The following is a 15,606-nucleotide window of genomic DNA, read 5'->3' on the forward strand; positions in this document are numbered from 1 at the left end:
CTGAAAATGTAAACAAAAAGTTACAAAACAAAATTTGTATAGAAAGTTTTGAAATCGGTTTCAAAGGTAGTAAAAAGCAACAGGAAAGACTATGAAATATTTCAAAATCTTGCGACTGAAAATGTTTTTATCAATGAAGCAATAGTGATGACCAACTTGATCCCCTTTTTTGTAGCTGTTGTACTTTCGGAGAATAATATGAAATTATCCTATTCAAGCACAAAATGCGTTAATAGCACTTAGACATTTCCCAGACATAAAACATGTTATTTTCTTTCAACCACAGGCTGGTTCGCCACCGTTACCACCCTTCCCAAAAGTTAAGTAGAAAAACGAGGATCAGTCTGGAAGAGGCAACTCCAAAGCACTCAAAAAGGACTTTTTAATTTTATTAATATGATTATCGCAGCTTTTCTCGATTCAATATCGTAATCGAGTCTTCGTCATATTATAATAGCATTATTGCTGTTCAAATTCCTTCTTTTAGTCCTAATTTTTAGCGGCGGTCTTCATCTTGCTTATATATGCTAGTACAGTTCTTTTCGGCAAAGCTGTGGACGGCATTCCAGCCGAACTTTTTAAAGATCATACTGAGAGTGTTGCTCGACGAAGAATTACCCTTAAGCCTGTAGTACACTCTTTGACCGAGCGTCAAATATTTGTCTCTTTTTGACAGATAAAAATTTGGTCAAAGATAATTATTTGTCACTCTCCGATTTTTACATGGGGCAAACACAGGCAAACAACAACCATGATGTCAAATAAATTTGACCATTATGTCAGAAGGTCAAATATTTGACCATTAGACAAAGAGTGTACTACAGGCTTAAGACTGGTTGAAGGGTCTCATATGTCCGATCCATCAGAAAGGCCACCGCCTGGAATGTAGTAATTATCGGAGCATAACCCTTCTCAATACCGTTTAGGAAATTCTCTGCCGTTTTCTGTTACATAGACTGAGGCCTTTGTCGGACACCTTTGTTGGCGATTACCAATGTGGTTTTCTAGGGGGACGCTCCACTACGGACCAAATGTTCACCCTGCGACAGATTCTCGATAAATCTCGAGAATTCAACTTGCAGACTCACCATCTGATCATTGACTTTGGGGGCAGCGTACGATACAGTTAGGAGAAATGAGTTATGGCGAATTATGCTCGAACATAGTTTTTCCAACAAAACTAATTAAATAGCCGGTGAGATATCGGACTCCTTCGTGACGTTAGGTGGTTTGAAGCAGGAAGACGGGCTGTCAAACTTACTGTTCAACATCGCATTGGGGGGCGTTTTACGGAGGGCTGGAATGCAAAGAAGCGGCTCCATCATTACGAAGTCTCACATGCTTCTAAGTTTTGCGGACGATATCGGCATCATTGGTATCAACCGTAGAGCAGTTGGAGAGGCCTTCGGACCTCTCAGGAGGGAAGCTGCGAGAATAGGGCTCATCATTAACTCTGCCAGAACTAAAGAACGTTGTAGTCCGACGGATGTTGGTGCTGAGGTGGTGTTACGTGAGGAAACTTTAAAAGTAGTCGACGAATTTACTTACCTGGGTACATTAGTGGCATGTGACAACGAGGTTAACCGTGCGAAATATCTGAAGGCGGATAGCAGCTGCAAACAGGGCCTTCTATGGATTACGTAACCAGCTGAGGTCTCGCAGTTTGCAAACCCGTACTAAACTTGCACTCTACAAAACACTGATCCTCTCTGATGTTTTTGAGCGTAGGATTTTGCGTTCAATCTTCGGCGGCAAACTAGGAAATGGTGTTTGGCACAGACGCATGAACCATGAAGTGTACCAGGTGTACAAATCGGCGGGTATAGTTAAGCGTATAGGTTGCAGTGGGCTGGACATGTTGCTAGAATGCCGGAAGAACGACCAGCGAAGACTATATTTGGCAGAAATCCCAATATAGGTCGTCGATTTCGAGGTAGGCCCCTCAGTCGTTGGATGTGTGCTGTCGACGAGGATGCCCGCGAAATAAGTGTGAGGGGACATTGGAGGATGGCAGCCGATTCGGCTTTGGATCGATAATCGGTCTGTCGCCGTAAATGTAAAGTAAAGTAAGCACAGTTCTCATCGGCAGGGTTCGTCTCAACTGATTCTTTGATGTTTGTTGAGATTCCGTAAAGATTTCGTGGACAGTAGCAATAACATGTTGTGCTGAGTTATGAGTTCCGCATGTATCGCATTTGGTTCGGAAGTCGCCTCGACCGTAATAGATCGGTGATCATTCCAAGGTCTTCCAAGCGACGAGTATCATCTTTCAATTTTCGGAGGAAGGTTTCATGGGATCTGCCGGCGTGCTGCCAATATTTTGTACATGCCTCCCGGAAAATGTCATTTGTCCATCTTTTGAAATCATCCGCAGGAACGCGTAGTGTCCATGTTGCTTCCTGAGGCAGCGAAGTGATCTGCTTCTTCGTTACCCGGAACACCACAGTGATCAGGTATCCATGCGAACACAGTGTTTCCAGGAGAAAATTTCTGGATCTATTGGATGTACGGATGCGTGGATCTCTCATTGCTGAGCGCCGATATGAAGCTGAATAATTATGGCTGCTGCTTCTGCTGTGAAGATACTGTCTTGATCTGGAAGGCGTTGAAAAAGCGAAGTTTAGCGAAAAAGCTAAAAGCTAATCACCCGGTGGCAAATCGCTCTGACGATATTGTAACGAAAAGAAAGCATTTCACTTTCGACGCATACTGAATTTTCAGGAGTGGACGATAAAAGTCCGGCTGTAGCTTGAAATACTTGCATATATATAGGACCGAATTTTTTCACCAGAGTTTGAACACCAATTATTGTGAGCTCCAATCCATTATATTATGTTAAACGGCAGTTTATGATCATGTTGGCAACGTTGAGCCTTGTCACTCGATTTGAGTTTGTATGCCGTCCAGGAAGGACATCGATAAGGTTGATTCTGCTGCGGTAGTTTTCCTTGATCTTATCAAAGTGCGGGGCGAAGGTAATATGACAATCAATGGTGATTGCCAAGATTTTCAATGTTTTGTGCCTTGGAATCGCGACGCCATCAATTTTGACAGGATTATCCAAAATCCTGTGGTTCGAAATACAAACAAGCATAGATTTATTCGCTTTCTGCGACAGAGAGTTGGAATCCAGTCCAGGAGGCCCAGCTTGCCACCCAGGATGCAGCAAGCTGCACAACAATACGATATCGTCGGCATAAACGAATATCCTTATATCTTTCGGGAGGTTGTCGAATACGCTATTCATTTTCATTAAAAAGAGGGTCAACGCCAGTACAGACTTCTGGGGGACACCCGTTTCTCCTAAGAAGGTCCGAGATTTTTTATTTCCAATTATTACCTGGAAGGATTGATAGACTGAGGAATCCCTCGATAGAGTGAAGCATATTTCCGGTTACGCCCCATTTGATTAATTGCTTTGACAGAGCCGGCATCCAAGCATGATTATGTGCATTTGCGATGTCCTCGTCTAATGCCTGGTCAACAGTACCAAAATAGGTTATGGTACCACCACCTGAGCAGAATGCGTGCTGTCATGGGTCTAGAAGGTTGTTGTGCTGAGTTAGACGTCGATTGCAATTAGGACGGTAGTTTCCCGGTAGTTTGGTTTCTTAATTAGAGCCACAAGGCTGTGGGTCCATTATGGAGGGAAACTATGTTTGGTGCAAATATTGTTAAAAGTTTACTTTACCCTTGATAGTTAGGTTATGGATATCCGACGTCATCAGGCCCCAGTAATTTTCCTTTAGATACTGTTAGTACTAGTGTTAGCTTACTTGGCAGGAAAAGCTGGTTCAGAAGCGGGTTTTTATCGACGTTGGGAATCACGATTCCAGTTATGGAACCAGTTATTCAATTATAGAACATGAAAGTTCTCTCCGAGTCCATTGCTTTCCCTTTCCATTAACTAAGGCCATGCCTTAACATTTATGTTTCCCAGCAATTGCATTAACTCTCCTCCAGAGCTCAATCGATGCGTTGTCACTACTGACTCCATCAATAAACTCTTGCAAACTGGCAGTGTTGGAACTTTGTTACAGCTTTTTCGGTCTCCGAAAGCAAACGCGTTATTGATTGGTTGCGTAGGCTTCAAGCTATAAATTTTATTTTGCTTTAATAAATTGAAATATCCTTCACCACATTTACTTACATTTTAGTTCGATGATAGTGTAACAGTCATAATTGTGTTTTAAACTAACAATAATATAATTTTAATTATTCGTTAACATGTTTTAATTTGTATCTGTGTAACGTGTCTTTCCAACTGACCAGTTTGGTGTCTAATGAACAAGTGTATCGTGTCATTAACTGTCTATTGTGTCGGTGCCCCTGTCACTATTGTGTCCGTCGTTGAAGCTAGGGAAGGGTTGCCGTTCTAGCGGTGTTTGTTCGAACATCCCCCACCCCGCATTGCTAGAGGTCTGGCTTAGCAAAACCACCTGTTGAAATTTCAAGCACCGCTATTTTGGTTACAGGTCTCTGTAGTATGCAATTTTTTGTTTGCACATCTGCCTTTCTGATTCGCCCGTCATTTCCAAAGTACACCTTGATTACCCGTCCCCTTGTCCAACTATTCCTCACTGCCTCGTCCACGATTACTACCAGATCACCCACTTCTATTGGCTTCACTTCGTCGATCCATTTAGAGCGGTCAGCTATAATGGGCAAATATTCCCGTATCCAACGGGTCCAAAATTGGTCCAGCAACATTTGAACATGGCTCCAGTTAGCTCTGAGCGCAGTTCGCACGTCCGTGGGCGGTTTTACTGGCTGAAGTACACCTGATGAGCTGAGCATAATAAAATGGTTAGGCGTCAGCGATTCATCCTCGTCGGCATCTAAATGCAGATATGTGAGTGGCCGCGAATTGACGATGGATTCGGCCTCTGTGAGAATGGTGCAAAAGGCTTCGTGGTCGGGTTTTTTAGATGATGACAATGATGTAAGGGCAGTCTTGACGGATCTCACCATATGCTCCCACGCCTCACCCATGTGGGGTGAAACTGGAGGATTTAGGTGCCATTGGGTGGTGGCGTTGGTGAACGATTGTGATAAGTCGTTATTAACGCTTTCAATATGCTCTGCTAACTCGCGACTTGCTCCCAGAAAGTAAGTTCCTTGGTCACTGTAAATTTCTTGAGGCGAACCCCTCCTGGCTATGAACCTTCTAATAGCAAGCTTACATGACTCGGTCGATAAAGTAGAAGCTACCTCCACATGAATTGCTCTCAAAGTCAAACATGTAATCAACATCACCCAGCGTTTTTCGTTTGATCTTCCGCTTCGGATCAGGAACGGGCCACAGTAATCGATACCGATAAAAGTAAACGGACGGATGTAGGGAGTTAAACGTACTGATGGTAAAGGAGCCATCCGTGGTGGTTTGGGCGCGCACTTGTAAACCATGCAATGCACGCAGCTTTTAGCGATTTTTCGAACAGCTGTTCTGAGCTTCGAAATATGAAATTGTTGTCTCATCTCATTCACCACGGTTTCATTGTTTCCGTGGGCAAAACGACGATGGTAGTAATCAATCGACAATTGAGTTACTCGGTGATCCCTTGGGAGAATGGCTGGATGTCTCGATTTGAATGGTATCCACAGTTCGTGTCTGACGGCTATCTTTGCGTATTACCCCTAGCTCATCGAGCTCCGGAGAAAGTTTGTAGAGTGCACTGTCTCTCTTCAAACGTACTTGTCCTCTTAAAGACTGTACGACATGATTTTTAAGTGTATAGTATTCATCAGGATACGATTCTTCCTGGGAACATCCAGATAAAAAGGACTCTGCATTATGAAGCTCATTTTGGGTTAAAGGGTCAACTGTTTTACAGATGTTACCTTTTGCATGCTTGCTTCTGCACCTTTGCAAAAATCGTAGAGCGTAGGCTGTGGCTCGTAACAGGCGTTCAAACTTGGAGAATCGATTATAATCAATGAAATGTCTAACACGCTTCCCATGGTGTAGATGGATTATTCGTAATTCTTCCTTCGTTTCTGGCAGCGCCACTTCTGTCTCTGGCCAGTACTGTTCAGCATGGTAGAGGAACTTCGGTGCGGAAAACCATCGGCTAGTTGAACTGTAATCTTCGTTTTCACTCCATTTTGTAGCTTCGTCCGCCACGTTTTTCTTGGTCGGAACGTATCTCCACTCTAACTGTGTTGATTCGCTCAGGATTTCGCTGACGCGGAAAGCGACATATTGGTTATATTTCCTGTGATCGGATTGTATCCACGCCAGAACAGTTCTCGAATCACTCCAGAATACTTTGCGTGAAACCCTGAGATTCAGGTTTAAATTAGTTTATTTGACACGGCACGATACATTTTCTGTTTTACTGAGCCAAGTACAATTCGTATTAATTCTACGTTAGCAGGGAAAAGAGGGAGGCCTTTTCTTTATTCTCGCGGCCGACTACGAGCTAGTGGGGATTTAAGGTGAGAGGAGGGGAGATACAATTTTGACTTAAAACTATTTTGGAACTTTGTTTTTCAACTGGTAGAGCAATTGTATTCTTGTTTGTTGTGGGTTCAAAATATTTGTGTAAGCATAGATGCGGGCTCTTCGTTTCCGTGTCTTCAGCATAGCATATTTGTATCCTTAATCTGACAAATAGACAAAGAAAATTTTAAATTTTAATGTCAGCGTTTTTCAGAAAGCAGTATAGCTGTGTCATGTACTGGAGATCATCGCTTCCCAGAATGTCTCTAACGGGTACGTTCGGTTGTTTTCCTCGGGCCCGAAGGGAATCTATAAGCTCGGACCTAACACCACAGTATTCGGTACACGACCAAACAACATGCTCGATGTCATGGTAGCCATCGCCACAAACGCAGTGATTACTGTCTACAAGCCCTATACGAAAGAGATGCGTGTTTAACGTGTAGTGATTGGACATAAGTCTGGACATCACGCGAATGAAGTCCCGACCGACATCCAACCCCTTGAACCATGCTTTCGTCGATACCTTAGGAAAAATGGAATGTAGCCACCGTCCCAGTTCATCTGAGTTCCATGATGATTGCCAACTGTTGAGTGTTCTCTGACGCAAAATGCTATAAAATTCATCATAAGCAATTGGTCTTTCATAAATATCGCCATCAATAGCACCCACCTTAGCAAAAGAGTCAGCCTTTTCATTACCCGGAATCGAGCAATGAGAAGGGACCCACGCTAAGGTAACCCGGTAATTTTTATCTGTTAAAGCACTTAAAAACCGCCGTATTTTCCCCAGGAAATACGGGGTGTGCTTCACAGGCTTCATCGATCGCAGAGCCTCAATGGCACTGAGACTATCTGTGAAGATGAAGTAGTGGTCTATGGGTAGGGTTTCGATGATTCCAAGAGAGTACTGAATAGCAGCAAGTTCTGCGACGTACACGGAAGCAGGAGCATCGAGTTTGTAGGAGGCGGTAAAATTTTCGTGGAAAACACCGAAGCCAGTGGACTCATCTAGATTAGATCCGTCAGTGTAAAACCTTTTATCATAACTAACATGTTTAAACTTATTCGAAAAAATCTTAGGGATCTCTTGGGGTCGCAATTGATCCGGGATACCAGAAATGTCTTGTTTCATGGTGGTGTCGAAGAATATAGCATTATTAGAAGTATCTAAAAGTGCGACATTGGAGGAATCGTATGAAGAAGGATTAATATCTTGAGCCATATAGTCAAAATATAAAGTCATAAATCTGGATTGAGATTGAAGGTCGACCAACCTCTCGAAATTTTCAATTACTAATGGGTTCATAACTGTGCATCGAATTAGCAACCGGTAAGAGAGATTCCAAAAACGATGTTTCAACGGAAGAATACCCGCTAACACTTCAAGACTCATCGTATGGGTCGACTGCATGCAACCCAAGGCAATACGCAAACAACGATATTGTATTCTCTCTAATTTTATAATGTGCGTGTTCGCGGCGGAGCGAAAGCAGAAACAGCCGTACTCAAGAACTGACAATATCGTTGTTGGGTAAAGCCTTAGAAGGTCTCCTGGGTGGGCTCCCCACCAGGTTCCGGTAAGAGTACGAAGAAAATTAATCCTCTGTTGGCATTTTCGTGTCAGATACCTAATATGACAAGCCCAGGTGCATTTAGAGTCGAACCAGACCCCGAGATATTTAGCGACTAAAACCTGAGAGATCGTTTTACCCGTTAGTAGGAGCTGCAGCTGAGCTGGGTTATGCTTCCTAGAAAAAACGACCAACTCAGTTTTCTCCGGAGAGAATTCGATACCCAGCTTAAGAGCCCATTCAGACAAATTGTCTAAGGTATCTTGCAATGGTCCTTGCAGATCGCTAGCCTCGCTACCAGTAATGGATACAACGCTATCGTCTGCAAGTTGCCTTAGCGTGCATGAATTTGCAAGACATTCATCGATGTCATTGACGTAAAAATTATATAAGAGAAGACTTAAACATGAGCCCTGGGGAAGGCCCATGTAACTAATTCGGGAAGTTGTCGAATCGCCATGTGAGAAATACATATGCTTTTCTGACAACAAATTGAGCAAAAAGTTATTCAGATTTAGTGAAAGTCCCTGCGAATGAAGTTTCGCGCTTAAAACTTCTACAGAGACAGAGTCAAAAGCCCCCTTAATATCCAAGAACGCAGAAGCCATTTGCTCTTTTCGAGCAAATGTGAGTTGAATTTCAGTAGAAAGCAACGCTAGGCAATCGTTCGTCCCTTTGCCCCGGCGAAAGCCAAATTGAGTATCTGAAAGTAAACCGTTTGTTTCGACCCATTTGTCTAACCGTAAGAGGATCATTTTCTCCATTAATTTCCGGAGGCAAGAGAGCATCGCAATCGGCCTATATGAATTGTGATCAGAGGCAGGTTTCCCGGGTTTCCGAATAGCAATGACTTTTACCTCCCTCCAGTCATGCGGAACAATATTTAGCTCAAGAAACTTGTTGAACAAGTCCAACAAGCGTCTTTTTGCAGAGTCGGGTAGATTCTTCAACAGGTTGAATTTTATTCTATCTAACCCTGGAGCCTTATTGTTGCACGACAGGAGAGCCATTGAAAATTCCAACATCGAAAATTGAGGCTCTTCTGTAGTTACTATAAATGCGTCGCGAAAGGTTTCCTGTTCCGGTACAGAATCCGGACAGACCTTTTTGGCAAAATCGAGTATCCAGCGATCTGAATACTCCTCACTCTCATTCGAAACGTCACGGTTCCGCATGCGCCTGGCGGTATCCCAAAGAGTGCTCATCGCTGTTTCCCTCGACAACGCGTTTACGAACCGCCGCCAGTACCCGCGTTTTTTCGCCTATACTAAGCTCTTCATCTGCCTGCCCAGTGCCTCGTACTTTCGTAGTAGGTTGACAGTGCCGTACTCCCGGTAGTCCTTATACGCCGCGGACCTTCGCGCGTACAGCTCAGAGCACTCTTTGTCCCACCATTTGTTGGGAGGGCGTTGTCTAATCGTTACCCCGGGTATCGGTTTCGTCTGAGCTTGCGTCGCGGCGTCGATTATCAAGCCAGCTAAGAACGCGCATTCTTCCTCCGGAGGAAGTTCCTCGTGAGTCTCGATAGATTCCGCTGTAATAGACTCATAACGCTTCCAATCAATATTACGTGTAAGGTCGTAGGAAATATTCATTGGGTTCGGGGGAGTTGAACCATTAGCAATTGATATAACGATTGGAAGATGATCACTACCGTGGGGATCGTTGATTACTTTCCACTGGCAATCTAACGCAAGTGATGTCGAGCAGAGGGATAGGTCAAGCACGCTTTCACGTGCTGGAGGATTAGGTACACGTGTCGCTTCCCCAGTATTCAAAAGTGTCATATTGAAGTCGTCGATCAAGTTACAAATTAAAGAAGATCGGTTGTCGTCGTACAGCGACCCCATAGCGAACAGTGAGAGTTAAAATCTCCCAAAATCAAAAATGGTGCGGGAAGCAATTCTGCTATATCAAGGAGTTGCTTCTGTTCAATCCGCGCGGATGGGGGAATATATAACGAAACAAGGCAAAGGTCTTTTCCATTCATATTCGTTTGAATGGCAACAACTTCAATATTCGAGATCGAGGGGAGGTCGATTCTGAAAAAAGAATAGCACTTTTTGATCCCTAAAAGTACCCCTCCACCGTGTGAGTCTCGATCTCGACAAATGATGTTAAAATCGTGGAAATTAAGTTGGTCATTTGAATTAAGAAAAGTTTCACAAAGCGCGAACGCATCACAATTGTATGTGTTTATCAAATGAGAAAATAAATCAAATTTGGGGATGATACTTCTGCAGTTCCACTGTAACACAGTGACAAAATTCCTAACCTCTTTCAACGTATTAGTCATCGAAAGATACGATAGCTGAAATGAGGGGCCAAGTTGCTGTGAGTTGCTTCAAAAAGGTTTTCACTGTTGGGAGAAGGGCAAGAAGAATATTTTGAAGGGGATCTGGTATGTTGAATGTTTTAAATATCCAGTCCTCAATATCAGAGAATTTTATGAACCCTGTTTCTTGTATGTCTTCTGATCGAGAAACGGGTGCACGAGGGGTTTTTGGTGCCCCAGGAAGCGGTGGGTACTCCTGGTTTGATTTGAAATTAAAACCGGGGGGTACTTGCTTCGGTTTTTCTTCACCGCTTCCTTTTTGTGTTGTCTTATTGGTCATTCCGCTAGGGGTTATCTTACGACCTTTACGAGAAAGATTAGGAGAGTTGAGCATTCTCCTCTTCCTAGATCCCTCTGGCAAGGCATAGGAACACCCTTCGACGGGATCGTCAGAGGTACCCTCATCGGTTGGCAAAAAGGAAAAGATGTTTCCTGTCGAGGGTGGCTCAGCCCTCTTAAGCATTTCTGCAAAAGAGCGCTTTGATCGTTCCTTAAGGGAACGCTTAATTTTTTCCTCGCGCTGTTTGTACGCGGGAAATGCCGGAAGGTCATGCCGAGTTCCCTCGCAATAAAGACACTTTTCAGTATCCCCACTGCAAGCGTTCTCAGCATGATTGCCTCCGCACTTGCTACAGCGTGCCTTGTTGCAGCAGTAGGTGGCTGTGTGACCTAACTGCTTACAGTTTTGGCAATGCATGACCCGCGGTACGAACAGGCGTACAGGTAGACGAACCCTGTCCAAGCGGACGTAGTTCGGCAGCGCGGATCCGGCGAATGTTACTCGGAAGGAATCCGAAGGGAGGAATTTCTTTTTCCCTTCTTCGATGGATACTGAATGCAATTGCTTGCAATCCAGTATCTTTACACTTTGCATCAAGGGGTTTTTAAAACAGCCAACTCCATGACGCAAAATGTCATCGACAGTGAGATTCCCCTCGGTAACCACACCGTCGATTTCTACATCCTTGGCAGGGATGTACACGCGATACTCTCTCGTGAAGAGCTCGTAGCCAGCAATTTCGTTTGCTTGCTTCAAGCTACTCACGACAACTCGCAGTTTGTTCGGCCTCACCTTCGTAATCTCGGTTACGGCCGAAAAATGTTTTGCCAGGTCTTTGCCAATTTGAATAATATTCAATGGCTTCTTTATGGGCCGGAAAAAAACAACGTAGGGACCGCCAGTGGCATCTGGGTAAGCTTTTACCCGTACTTCCGGTACTCTTGGTACAGGACTTGGCAAAGGGGAGGGCACAGGGGAAGGTAGGGGTGAGCTGATGGGAGAAATTTCAATTTCTTCCCCGTTTGTTTCCACCTCCAGGAAAAGTTGCACCTGCATGTCGTCCATTTTGCGGGAGCGTTACGCTCTACCGCACACAAACGATAAATATTCGAATATGGGGGGGGGGGGGGGTTCAAGTAGTTGATGTTAAATTTTAAAAACAATTTTTCAATCTACAATGGATCAAATAAAAAAAAGACAGTAATACTAATTCTAATAACAATAGTAATAATAATAATAATAATAATTATAGTAATAATATTAATAATAACAATAATAATATCAATAATAATATTAATAATAATATTATAACATAGTAATAATATTGATAATAATAGTAAAAATTCTAAAGGTAATACTTCATCGAACGTCTAAGTCACGACCTCACGGCTGATAGAAGAATTAATCGAGCGTCTCCGCAGAACAAACAATGACGATCCAGCTTCGTGTTGAGACGCAGTGGCCGTGTCCTACACGCGACCTTGTAGATGCCACTTGTAGTTGACTTCCACTCGCTCGATCGTATGATGGTTCGTGCTGCTAGCGGGGTAACAGCGGTGCGGGAGAATTATTCTTGCTGATATATCAGCTGCGTATCGAATCACTGGCGGGGTAGCCTGCCCCTACCAGTGTGCAGATGTTTCTGCCGATATATAACAGGCTATTGTTATCGCGCAGCACAAGAACTAATCGACAAAAAACACCCGTACGATAACTCGTGTATTGTTAATTTGCGAACTCAAACGGAGATAAACAATTTGCGTCTAATCGAGACGAAAGCAAAACAACGAATGAAAACCCTGAGATTGTGGTTTGCAATTATGGTTTTTGCTAAACGTATACCGATAACGGCTGCCTGCAGCTCCAAGCGGGGTATAGATACCAATTTCACTGGTGCGACTTTGCTTTTCGATGCAACCAAAGAACATCGTATTTGACTGTGATCTATTATTCGGAAATATGCGACACAAGCGTACGCGGCTGAGCTTGCGTCAACGAAAATGTGCAGTTCCAGAGTGTCATAACTATCAACTTTGTAACCCGGAAAGTAACAACGTGGAATGCCAATTTGGGGTAACATTGATATCGAATTCACCCATTTCTTCCACCGCATAAGGATATCGGAAGGTATGTGTTCATCCCACCCAACACCGGATTTCCATACATCTTGTATAAGGATTTTACCGTGCACAATAAATTTCGCTAACAGGCCCAAAGGATCAAAAAAGCTCATCACCATTCGCAGCATCTCTCTCTTGGTGAGGGCATAGTTTTTTGTCGACAAACCTTGCAAGCTCTCCTGGGACGTCATCGGGAACCGGAAAACGTCTTCGTTTGGATACCACATCATCCCCGGAATTCGCTCGTATGTACATTCGCTGTTAATTTCGAGAACTTTCAGAGACGTACCTGCTGCAGTGCTTTTCGTTTCTCCTATACTTTGCATCACCTTCGAAGAGTTGGAAAGCCAATTTCGAATTTCGAAACCGGCCTTGGCGTGAACCGTTCTAACTTCCCTCGCGACTTCGATGGTTTCCTCTGGGGTGTCGAAGCTTTCAAGGTAGTCATCCACATAATGGTTGTGTTGGATGGCTACCGATGCTCGAGGGAACTCCTTTGCGAAATCATTGGCGTTCGTATTTTTCACGTATCGGGTAATATATGGGGAACAGGCTGACCCAAAAATTACGACATCCATGACGACGACTTCGATTGGATCCGAAGGGGTGTTTCTCCACAAAGAGCGCATAGCTGTACGATCAGCCTCTCGTATCTGATTTTAAAGAAACATCTCCTTGATGTCGGCACTTAAGGCGATTTGTCGTTGACGATATTTAAATAAAACAGCGATGATGGAGGTTAAATAATCTGGTCCTTTTAATACCATACTATTGAAGGAAACTTTGTCTACCTTCGCGGCTGCGTCCAGCACTAACCTGACTTTGCCTGGCTTTTTGGGGTTCTGCACGATGCTCAAGGGAAGGTACCATTCGCGGCGAGGGTCTGTCCTTAGCAATTCCACTTTAGTAGCTTTATGGGCGTATCCTTTTGCCTGGTAATCAGCAATCTGCTTCCTGACATTTTCGTAGAGAAACGGATTTGAAGCCAAACGTCTCTCCAGGCACTGGAGCCTCCGTTCCGCCATTGGTCGACTATCAGGGAACTCTAGGTAATCGTAGCGCCACAATATGCCACACTCAAAGCGCCCGGAAGGAGTGCGTACCGTATGCTTTTCCAGTATAGAACGAGCCCTGCTATCTGATTCAGATTCAACCAAGGGCACAACTGAAACTCCCATAGTTTCAATGGAAAAAAATTGTTGAACGAGCCTATGCAATTCATCTTCTTTTGATTTGCACGACAGATGACACATGTAGACATGTCGGGGTACAGACGGTTTATTTTCGCTTTTTAGGCTTCCGTACACTGTCCATCCGAGCCTTGTTTTGACTGCGACAGGTTCGTCCACCTTACCTTCTTTGATTTTAAGGCATGAACTCAGTCGCGCATTGTTTAAACCGATGAGTAGTTGAGGAACAGCATTTTGATAATCTGCCACCGGTAGGTCTCGAAGATACTGGAACCGCTTTTGCATTTCTTGAAATTCCACAGACTGTGGTAGTAGATTGAGGTTGGAGACAGTGTGTACATCTTTGAGAGAATACGTTTTTGCACTATCCCGCCCGGATATTTTAAGTTGAAGCAGCTGTGATTTAGCTTCAGTTCTCGTGACGTCACCCGTCCATTGCAAGCATAAAGAATCCACCTCACCGACGACGTTCAACTTTTCTGCCAATTTTTTGTCGACCAACGTTAGCTCAGAACCATCGTCCAAGAAAGCGAACGTGTCTATTGCTACACCATTTCCGTAAATAGTAACTGGTATCATTCTAAAAAGCGAGGAATATCCACTTTCTCGGTGGTATGACACAACTCTGGGTTTTGGTTTTTGGTTTATCTGTGACATGTTTCTGGGATTCGACGAGTGTAAAAGTTTATGGTGACGGTACACACATCCTTCAATTCCACAAACGACCGTTTTGCATGGTCGTTTACCATGCGGAACCAAGCAACGCCGGCAGAGATGATGTTCGTTTACTGCTTTCCACCTTGCGTCAACACTCAAGCCTTGAAACTCGAAACAATTTTTCACGCTGTGGCCAAATTTCTTACACACCGGACACGATTTATGTTGCACCTTAGTACCTTCGGACAAATCGTTGCTAGTTGCAACCTCCTTGTTACCCACTACGTGCGTATTGACGAACAATTTCGCTTTAAGGTGATCTCCTTTCAGATCCTTCGACGCAACTGGGACCACGATCTGGCTTACGGCGGATACCAGTGATGCCATGAAATCACCAAAGGTGGACAAGTCTGGTGATTCAACTTGGCGCTGATACAAAGCCCAATCAAACCGAACGTTTGGTGGAAGCTTTTGTATTAGTTCCTGAAGTAACGTGGGATTTTTCAGATGACTGTGAATTCCGACGGCCGCCAAATGACCGCACATATTTTGGACAACTAACCCGAAATTTACCAGACTTTCAAACTTATCGGCTTTGGGCGCGGGAGTAGCGTTCACTTTTTCTAGCAGCGAATTCGCTATTAGTTCCGGTCTGCCATATAAGGTGTATAGTGTTTGCAAGGCTTGTGGTAAAAGGCAGGGGTGCAATAAGAGACTCTTTACTGCCTCTCGCGCATTTCCCTGCAAGCAAGTCTCATTAAATTCTCTGCTTCAGAATAGCCACACATTTCTGTTGAATTTTTATAACTAGTGTAAAAAAGTGGCCAATCAGAAGGGTTTCCGTTGAAATTCGGTAGTTCTTTTGGAATCACATGACGAGCTGATAATTGTTGAGCTGATGGCCCAACTTGAGGCGATGCCGGCAATATCGAAGTGATTGGTGCATGACGACTGTAAACTGTAGCAGCGGTTTGGTGATTTACATTGGGGATATTTGTTGTTTCAAAT

At 43.9% G+C, this 15,606-nt stretch overlaps 2 protein-coding genes across 2 annotated transcripts in view; both read right to left on the reverse strand.

Annotated features, from left to right (window-relative positions):
* The window catches only part of LOC129729662 (glycoprotein 3-alpha-L-fucosyltransferase A), a 35,635-nt gene that overhangs the window by 2,918 nt on the left and 17,111 nt on the right, over positions 1-15,606 (reverse strand). The gene's annotated exons all lie outside the window — the stretch shown is intronic.
* Positions 7-6,824, reverse strand: LOC129729663 (uncharacterized). The gene is made up of 2 exons (XM_055688405.1): positions 4,151-6,824; positions 7-4,094 (listed from the first exon to the last, which is right to left on the reverse strand). Exon 1 carries the CDS (start codon positions 5,476-5,478, stop codon positions 4,414-4,416), a length of 1,065 nt encoding a protein of 354 aa, XP_055544380.1. The 5' UTR covers positions 5,479-6,824; the 3' UTR covers positions 7-4,094; positions 4,151-4,413.

This window comes from Wyeomyia smithii, chromosome 3 (genome assembly GCF_029784165.1).
Source record: "Wyeomyia smithii strain HCP4-BCI-WySm-NY-G18 chromosome 3, ASM2978416v1, whole genome shotgun sequence".
Taxonomy (NCBI): domain Eukaryota; kingdom Metazoa; phylum Arthropoda; class Insecta; order Diptera; family Culicidae; genus Wyeomyia; species Wyeomyia smithii.

Excerpts from the sequence above, each read along its gene's own strand:
- LOC129729663 (XM_055688405.1), bottom strand. The coding sequence starts at position 5,478 with ATGAGACAACAATTTCATATTTCGAAGCTCAGAACAGCTGTTCGAAAA.